This window comes from Hyaena hyaena, unplaced genomic scaffold, assembly GCF_003009895.1.
Source record: "Hyaena hyaena isolate Hyena2069 unplaced genomic scaffold, ASM300989v1 scaffold_429, whole genome shotgun sequence".
NCBI classification, from domain to species: Eukaryota; Metazoa; Chordata; class Mammalia; order Carnivora; family Hyaenidae; genus Hyaena; species Hyaena hyaena.
In genome coordinates, this window is record NW_024081060.1 from 282,474 (window position 1) to 291,652 (window position 9,179).

The 9,179-nt window shown below is 47.7% G+C and overlaps 1 protein-coding gene across 1 annotated transcript; it reads right to left on the bottom strand.

Annotated features, from left to right (window-relative positions):
* Positions 1-434: 434 nt before the first annotated feature.
* On the bottom strand, positions 435-6,191 carry IL19 (interleukin 19). The gene is made up of 5 exons (XM_039252700.1): positions 6,048-6,191; positions 5,830-5,895; positions 2,952-3,104; positions 1,934-2,008; positions 435-539 (listed from the first exon to the last, which is right to left on the bottom strand). Exons 1-5 carry the CDS (start codon positions 6,189-6,191, stop codon positions 444-446), a joined length of 534 nt encoding a protein of 177 aa, XP_039108631.1. The 3' UTR covers positions 435-443.
* Between the last annotated feature and the right edge of the window lie 2,988 nt (positions 6,192-9,179).

Below are 9,179 nucleotides of genomic sequence, written 5' to 3' on the forward strand. Positions count from 1 at the left end.
ATGGAAGACTGAGTTTATTCAGGAAAAATCGGTCAGTACAATATGCACTACAAGTTATCATTCTGTTCCCATCACAGTCGTGGGAAAGACAACCGTACAATAAATTAGGGGAAAGCCGACCTGTCCCCACCTCGGTGGCCCTCGGGACCTTACAGACCTGTTTATTATAAATATGACAGCAGACTATTTGGCTACTTTCAGGTGCAATCAGCAGTCTGGGCCCAGCAGGTGGGCCTTGCAGGTGCAAACTGAGATCTGTTCAAACCTAGATTTTTCCCTGCAATACCCCAGCCCCAGGGGAGAGAATTCGGAAAGCTTGAGGGAGGTCTTTTTAAAATCACCCTTATCTGCATAAGAACTGGGACTTTCCCATCTCCCTCCCCTCAAGAAGCCTGGAGGGGGGGGGGCAGCTTCTCCCTGGGGCGTTAGGTTCTGGTTGGTTGTCAGGCAGCAGAAGTTCCTTGATGATTCTTGTCAATCCAGGTTAGAAAGACGTCAAGTTCTCCCAGAGACTTAATGGCCGCTGATCTGACCTCCAGCTGAAACCAGGAAAATCATCATCAGAACTTGCTTTTCTAGCCTTTGTCATCGTCAAAGGCTATGTTCCAGTCCTCATGAGGTTTTCCTTTTATTCATCAATTATATTGTCGGAACATTCACACCCCAAATTATTTTTCTAGCAGCCAACCTACGTTGTCTCCCCCAAACAAATGCTTACATCCTATCAGCAGCTTATAAACAAAATTAAAAACTCTTCATTTTTTGCCTTCTTTTTTTTTTCATAGAAACACACACACACACACACACACACACACACACACGCCTTACTGGCCAGTTCTTTTGCTTGTTTTCCTTTCTCATCAGCTTGCTTTACTTCTCCCCAAGGAAGTCTCAACCCCAGCGGTGCTCTCCAGTGGGTGGGGGAGCATGCTGTCCGCATCTGACATATGAAAGCACTGAAGCCCCTAGCAGAACTGGAACTAGGACTCAGGTCTCCTGACTTATCCCACCCCTTTCCAGCAGACTGCAAGGAGACGGTAAGATCCAAAAGTATATCCTGTAGAGCCAGAGAGCACGAGATCGAGTCCTACCTCCACCACTTGGTTGCGGTAGTTACATTAGTTAAATTACAAAACCTGTTTGTGCCTCCGTTTCCTCATTTATCAAATGTCAATAATGGCTCATAGCGCCGTTATGAGGAACACAGGTGTTGATACCTGTACTGTCCTTGGAACAATACCTGGCTTGTGGTAAGAACAATTCAAGTCCCAGCCATTGTTATAATGTTATCCTACAGAGCCTCTCCACAAGGAGGCTGTGCACAGCCTCCCGCCTCCTTGCTCTGACTCAAAGCATTGGCATCATTTGGGAGTGTGGTTGAAATGCAGAATCTTCCGCATGGTTCAAGACTTCCTAAGCCAGAACCTGTATTTTATTTTGACAAAGGACGGCTGTAAATAACACAGTTGGTACCCTACCTCTCTCTTACATGTGCATTCTACACCTGCATGTATGGGAGAAGCACCGCTCTTTGTCACCTTCAGAATGCTGGTGGCAGTTGCCTCCCCCAGTGACACCTAGCAGGTGACATGTTCTGTACATCACAGCTTACAGTTCGCTGGGGATCTGTGTTCCCTCTGTGTCACACCCATCGGAAGTAGTGTGTGCTTTCCCTCAAAATTGAACACAGGTTAGTTCTGATATGTGAGGGCAGAAGAAGATGGTGGAGGTGTGATGGAGAAGGGGGGCCCAGAAATCAGCAAAGGGGGTAAGACCAACACACTTTGCTGACACACGGGATTGGGATGACCGGCACTAAACTCTTGTTGTGTCCATGAGTGACTGGGTGGAGCGGGGGCTGAAGGGCTGGCGCCCTGTCACTCAGGGTCCCACTTTCCATCTCTGTCTTCCACATCCCCCCCCCCATCCTTACCTCACTGTAGTTGTCAAGGATGGTTCTGGTGATGTTGGTGGCTTCCTCCCTGCAGTGACACTGCTTTTGCATCTGCTGTGATCAAGGGGAGGAAATACCCATCAGAGGACCTTTCTACCCAGCCCGCTCTTTCCACCTGAGGGGCGACATTCCTCCTTCTTCCCAAGGTGAGGCAGGTGGGTAAACTCAGGTTGGAGCAGCAAGGGGGAGGAGGGTCTGTTTGTAGAGTCACCCTGTGTTGGCCCAGGGCTTTTGTTCTTTCCCTGGATTTACAGCTCGCCCGACCAGAAGGGCCAGAGAAGTAAGTGCCAAATCTGTTTGGTCACCGCTCTGTGAATGCAGCACCCTGCAAGGGAGGCACTAAGTATTTATTGGATTAGTTAATTAAGTAATCGATTAAATGAATCATAATGTAAGTACAGCCAGGGTCATGACTTCTAACAATTTTAGAATCTTAGGGACAGAAAGGAGAGGTGATTTTCTACAAAGTCACTCCGGTGATCATTGGCAGGGATGGGGCTAGAACCCGGATTTCTCCTGGTCTAAGTTTTTGTTGGGTTTGTTTGGGTTTAGTTTTCTTTCTGGTGTTTGTTTTTAATAGATCGCAATGAATTTACAGGCAGCCTGTAGGGAGGGACTATCGGAGGGAACAACGTAGAGGTTAATTGGTATGAAAACCCCAAAGGGTCCCAAACAAAGAAACTAGAGAGATAGGGAGATGCTTAGGACAAGCCTGGACTCCTGGGCATGGCTCTCTCACAAGCCAACCCTGAGATCACTTGAGGAGTGCTTTGATGTAAGCGGTCACCTCAGGAGGATTATGTGTGAGGAAAGCAGGTCCGATGGGGTATCAGGAGGGAGGAAGCCCTGAGGAAGAGATTCTGGACAGTTCCCCCCATGGATGACAGGGCAGGGAATTTCCTTTTGTCCAAGAACCATTTCAGAGAGCCAGCTGGGCACAGCATGCCCTGGGGCGGACGGGAAACAGATGTTCAGAGATCCTGATGTGGCAACTCACACATTGTTGCAGAGCTCTGTGCATGTAGAGGAAAGAGTTGGCAATGCTGCTGAGTTTTCTCAAGATTTGGGGGTTCAGCTCCTGATGGTCCTTGAACACCTTGTCCACGTAAAATGCCAGGAGGTTCTTGGTCACACAGCATACATCTAAGGGCTACAGACACAAATTAGAGAAAGCTCCAGAAGCCCTCTCTCTGGCTGTCTTAGAACCAAAGCAGTCTTTTTTGGGTGGGGGCATCAAGGATTGAAATAGCTAAAAGTAAATTTTTCAAATTCCTTTTGGTCTCAGAGTGTCCAACTCTTTTTACCACATCAAAGCTGCTTTTGATGAAGGCACTGAGGAGAGATTGCGTTTCACCTCCTCTTTCTAGTGGCCAGGAAGTACAGTAACAAGTGATGGAGCCCAGTCACAGACTAGAATTCTCTCTGCAGCATCCCTAACATGCCATCACTAACTTCAGCTTAAACTCCATCCAGGAATTAGGCATCTGCCTTTCGAAAGGATCCCTGCCTGCGCAGCTTTCTGGAAAAGCACTTCCTTATGATGTGCTTCAGCTTGCTCCTTGGGTCCATCTCCCACCCATCAACACATATACAAATACAAATATATAAATACCAATAGCTACTGAGCACCAAGTGTCTGCTGGGCACATATTCCTTCCATTGTAACGACATTGTGTTTATCCTGCTCTGCTTCCCCCACCACTCCAATCTGTCCTTTTTAAACTGCAGGGATCATCCAAATGGAGCTAAGATGTGCAAGAATGGACACGGACAGCTGCACAAATGCATATACATCTGGGCAGGTCCACAGCCGGCAGAGTGCGCATCTCCCTAAGGGGGTGGGGGTGGGGAGATGGTGTTGAATTCCCAGGACACAGCTCAGGCGGCTGGCCAGGCGGGATTTTCTTCTAGCAATTTACATTGCCCCCGAAGAGGAGAGTCGGTGAGTTGCTCCGCAGAAGATTTTTAGCTCAGTCTGAGAAGGGAGAAGTGTGCAGAGGGGAACTGCATCCATCTTCATTAACATTAAAGCGGCAAAGCTTCCTTGGCCCCACAGCAGCTTTTCCTAGATGACAAAGTCTACTCGCAAATGCAAAAACACTTCTTCTCTCCTGCTAGCTCCCTTAACCAAAGAGGCAAAACGTTGCACGCCTTTGTTTTACCAGGGAGAGAGGGAGAAAACGTGATGATAAAGAACTGCATCTCCATTGACCCCTTTCCTTAGACCCCATCAGCGATTTCTAGTTCTGGAGAAGAGAGAGAATCTGGAGACAGAGGGAGCTCGGAGTTTAGCCACTGGCTCAACCACTGACTAGTCCTTTTCTTGCCCAAGCTATCTATCAATTTGCTCATTTGAAAATGTTGGTTTTGGAATAGGTGGGCCTTTTGGGTCCCTTCCAGCTGAGATATCCAGGGAGTCTCTTATACAGTTGGCTCGAACAGTATTTACTAAGTGGCTACATCTGTTTACTACAAATAAATCAGGTCCAATACTGCCTAGAGATAAGGAAATAAATCAGGTCCAATACTGTCAGAGATAAGGAAAAAATAAAAAGAGTAATCAGTGCAGCTGTCCCTCCTACTCTGGGAGATAAATACCTGAAAAAACTGGATGTTTCTAGAATGCTTACAAGGACTGGAGGAGCTCATTTTTTAAAAATGTTTATTTATTTATTTTGTAGAGAGAGCATGAACAGAGGAGGCGCAGAGAGAAAGGAAGAGAGAGAGAATCCCAAGCAGGTTCTGCACTATCAGTGCAGGACATGGGTGGGGCTCGATCCCACAAGATCATGACCTGAGCCAAAATCAAGAGCTGGACACTTAACCAACTGAGCCACCCAGGTGTCCCTGGAAGAGCTCATCTTTAAAGCTCTTCCCAATGGCACCTTCTGTAAAGTGAATTCTCACCTCATAAGTCAACTGTTTTTTTTTTTTAATTTTTATAGTTTAGTTATTTTTGAGACAGAGAGAGACAGAGCATGAGTAGGGGAGGGGCAGAGAGAGAGGGAGACACAGATTCCAAAACAGGCTCCAGGCTCTGAGCTGTCAGCACAGAGCCCAATGTGGGGCTCGAACCCACAAACCGTGAGATCTGACCTGAGCTGAAGTCAGACGCTTAACCAACTGAGCCACCTAGGTGCCCCATAAGTCAACTGTTTTACAACACACCCTCAATATCTCTCATCTGGACCATTGGACTGATCTCCTTACTGGCCTCCCTGCTTCACATTCTCCACTATAAAGAACATCACCAGACTGTCTTTGTGAAAGGTCTGTGGTCATACAGTCTTCATCCCAGAAACCTACAGTGACTCCCCATTGTCTGTATTATTATAAGGTCGATGCTCAGCCTGACTTAAGGTTCTTGGTAAAATGACTCCAGTGTATATTTCTCCACCTCATCCTCTCCCACTCACCTCATTCACCTGCATGTCCCTCAGACCACAAGCCTGGCTGCCTCACTGTTCCCTGACACACATTCATTATCTCACACATAGTCTCCTTGATCTCGACTCCTTCCTCCCTTATCCACTGACCCACAGCCAACTCAGCTTTTAAGCCACTGCTCATTTCCTCAGCTCCCCCATGAAACCTTCCAGAATCACCCCGAGCCACAGACAGCCTGTCCCAATCGAGTGTGTGTTACCCCCAATCTCTCCCTAGTTAAGTGGTGTTTTTTTGATCCTTCCTAAGGGGCTTCCAAGTCCCTGAGACACAAGTGCGCCCTAATGCATCAGCTGGCAAATAAGAAACCGGAATATTTGGAGTACGCTGGAGATTAGAAAAGGGAAGACAGGGTGGGGATTTCTTTCTCAGCCTGGAGCTACTTTTCCATAAAAATAACAATGCAAGAAAAAGCAGATTTGGGCCAATACCTTAATGCCATGCAGGGTCTCCGACGTGGCCAGGATGGTGACATTTTGGAAGGTGTCTTTAGCTTGCTATGGAAAGAAACATAAGAGCAGACACAAGCAATAAACATTCCATGTCCCCCTGAGACACAAAAAATAATGAAAAGGAACTTGTTCTTCAAGTGAAGATGTATGCGGAGACACACTCCTTGCCCACACCTTCACCCTGAACCTCTACTCACGATGGTTTTTTTGATTTCTTGGAAACTCTCTTCTATATGGCGTATGTCGATGGAAACCAGACATCTCCTAAGTCCTCGGGCATGCACTGAGCACAAGAAGAGTATAGCAGCCATGAGCTGGAGGGAAACACACTGTGCCTTCATATCCTGCAGGAAGGGATGGAAGTCAGCTGCCGAGCTGACAGCAGAAAGCAATAGAGACCCCTGACAGTTCTGCCCTTTGGACCTCACGAGGCAGTCCAGACAGCAACCAAGGAAACAAGACACACTACCTCAGCCTTGTGGTGTTCATGGTCATGTGTCTTCTCCTCTGGTTTTCTTTAATCAATTGACTGAGCCCCCACCTTCACCCCAGAATGCACTCTACAGTACTCTTTCAAGCCCCAGAGGGTATATTCGTGTGGTATCACTCCATTATGACTCAACATGCTCACTTTGTCAACAGTGTTGAAAAGCATTGTTTGTAATAAATTAAATAGGAAAAACAGTGTTGGTAATATGCCCTAGGAATTAGGCAACAGATCTGAAAAACCTAAAAGCACATTTGGTTTTTTTAATGTTTGCTCCTGAAATAGGCGACACCCTTTTGTTATAAACCCTCGATGTGTATCTGCTTAAAATCATTTGTTTGAAGTCATCTATGAAGATGTCACCTTCTTCTGGAAAATAACTCATTAGGCACTGTGAAGCAAGAGAGGAGGGCAAGTTGGGGACTTGCCCACTGAGCCCACTGAGCCGGGGCTGTGAGGGACATGTTTGCAACTAAGCTAGTCCTAGGCAGGGCCAGACTCGGACTTGCCATCTTTGCTCATTCCATCACCCTCCCTGCCTCCATCCTGCTCTCTGCCTTGTCCATTAAACCGCTTTCACGGTGTCACCCAGACACATTGAGAAAAGGGCACACGATGTAATTGCACAGCTCGTTGATTCTCTTTCATGGTCTTTCCCCAGCACTAGCCCAGGACTTAGCCTTAAAGAGAAGTCTTAGGACGTTGCGTGTGACTAGACCAGAGCTCTGCCCAGTGTCCTCAGTGGTGCCTGCTCAGCACTTTCTCTTGGAGCCACGTGTGTGCCAGTGTGAATGTGGCATGTGGCAGCATAGGAGATAGGAAGCCAGCTGGGGGGGCTGAGGAACCCCCCCACCCAACTCCTCACCCTGGCTCCTGTTGTGACCGCTTTAAAGCACGTGTGTGTGAGTGTGAGCCTCGGCAGCCCCCGCTCCCCACCACCCCTCCCCAGTCTTCCTTGGGATTCTCAGGCTCTAGAAAGACACAGCAAATCCTGTTTAGAAAATCATTTTGCCTCATGTCTTCTTAACTCTATGTCAGTCATTCCCGGTGAGCGCACAGGTATAGAATGAGGCCTCAGCCAGTGGCAGGCATCATACTAAAGGCCCTAATTCCTCTTTTTCCAATCTCTTTCTGGCAAAACAGGAAAATAGAAGACTGTAGAGTCCCCCACAGCTCTAATGCCTCTCAAGGCAACTAGGATGCTTCTGGAAAGTCACGTGAGTAGGAAGAGAACACAGTTTTTCTCCTGACAAGACACCTCTCAGAAGCAGGGGAACATTTTCAGATCACCCCATGCCTGAACCCCATTGTGAAGGGGAGAAAGATGCTCCCCTTAGCTAGGTTAGGCAATCGGAGACATCTCGGCCGACTCAGATAATAGTAACATCTACTGTTTATCGTACAGGCCATGTGTGTTGGGCATTGTGCCAAGCATTTTCCATAATAATCTAATGCTCACAACCACCCTGTGAGGTGGGTTGTTTTCTGCCCCAATTCTATTCAAGAGGAAACTGAGACAGAGAACTGAAGAAACCTGCCCAAGGTGGGCGGCCAGCAGGTTGCAGAGCCAGGACTGGAAGACAAGCATTGGCTGGCCTCGAGCCGGCTGCCCTCACCACCACCCCATCCCACTTACAGTACCATTCGGCCGGGGGCTCAGCTGGGCATCCCAGCAGATCCCTTCTCACCAGACAGACAGGACCACCTTTCTGATCGGCTCCCGCCGAACAGCGATTCTCCTTACATTTAAAGAGCCATTTAATACTGCAAAGCCTTAAAAAAAGATAGATATCAAGTGCCCAGCACAAGCTCCTAGAACAAAAAGTAAATATTAGTTTCCCTCCCCCTTTCCTTCCTTCTTCCCCATGCTCCATCTTTTCTTATTGAGAACAACGTACTAGAAGGTTCATCCTCTCTATGGAGTACCCCTCCGCATCCTACAAAGTTCCAAGGCCTAGGACATCACAGGCCATACACAATGACAAGAGGTCACATCTCTGCAGCAGTGAGAGATGAGGGCTAGGGCCGCATGGCTCAAACCCTCCAGCGAAGCCCTGTGTGAGCCTTACCTCTCACTAGGTGCTCCCAGGCTGCTCCTGTGTCTTCTCCCTCGGCGCTCTTTGCCGGTTGGGAAGGGACGGCCACTTTTATGCAGGTGGATAAGAGGAAATGCTGTCAAGGTTTACTGGGTGGGTCCACCTTTGGGGAATTGTTTTTTTTCCTTGTTTCCTTAGCATCTCATTTCCTTAATTGTTTTCTTTTCTTGCTTCTTTGAGATATAGCTGATTAATCATTATTAAGAAATGCCTCTTTCTTCTGGGTCTTGACATGCAGCTTCTAGGAAGAATGAACTCCCCATCTCCATGCAAATGAGAATTTCTTGCAATTCTGTGTCCATTCAGAAAAATCCAAGTGAGGTCACTTTCCCGATTGCTGTGGCATGCCACCAACTGTGCCCTGTGGGCAAACTCAGGAAAGTTCTCTCCTGATGGCCACACCCTGACAGCAGCCAGTCCCAGGAGACTCTGCAGGTGCCCTGGCACACTGCTTCATACAGCTGTGGAGCACCTCTTTGTACCAGGCACTAACTACATGCTCTCCATGCATTCTTTTATGCAACCATGTATTTGGACATCGTCTCTTTCCTCTTTATCATTTCCCTTGGAAAGCCACTTCATCTTGATTCATGCAGGGAAAGAAAATGAGACTAGGAAGTAGAGGGGCTGAGCAGCCAGTGGCAGAGTCAAGAACTGAGCTTAGAGCTCTTGGAAGAGAAGACCCTCCGTCGAAATCACTTTGTGTATACAAACCCTATACCATGACTTCTCCAAGGACCAGGGTT

What these genes read in the sequence shown, in the direction of transcription:
- IL19 (XM_039252700.1), bottom strand. Translation starts at nt 6,191, where the DNA reads ATGAAGGCACAGTGTGTTTCCCTCCAGCTCATGGCTGCTATACTCTTC. An exon ending in AAGAAATCAAAAAAACCATC is followed by an intron (nt 5,896 to 6,047) that starts GTGAGTAGAGGT and finishes TTCTTTCCATAG; the next exon opens with CAAGCTAAAGACACCTTCCA. An exon ending in AGACCCTGCATGGCATTAAG is followed by an intron (nt 3,105 to 5,829) that starts GTATTGGCCCAA and finishes TTGTGTCTGTAG; the next exon opens with CCCTTAGATGTATGCTGTGT.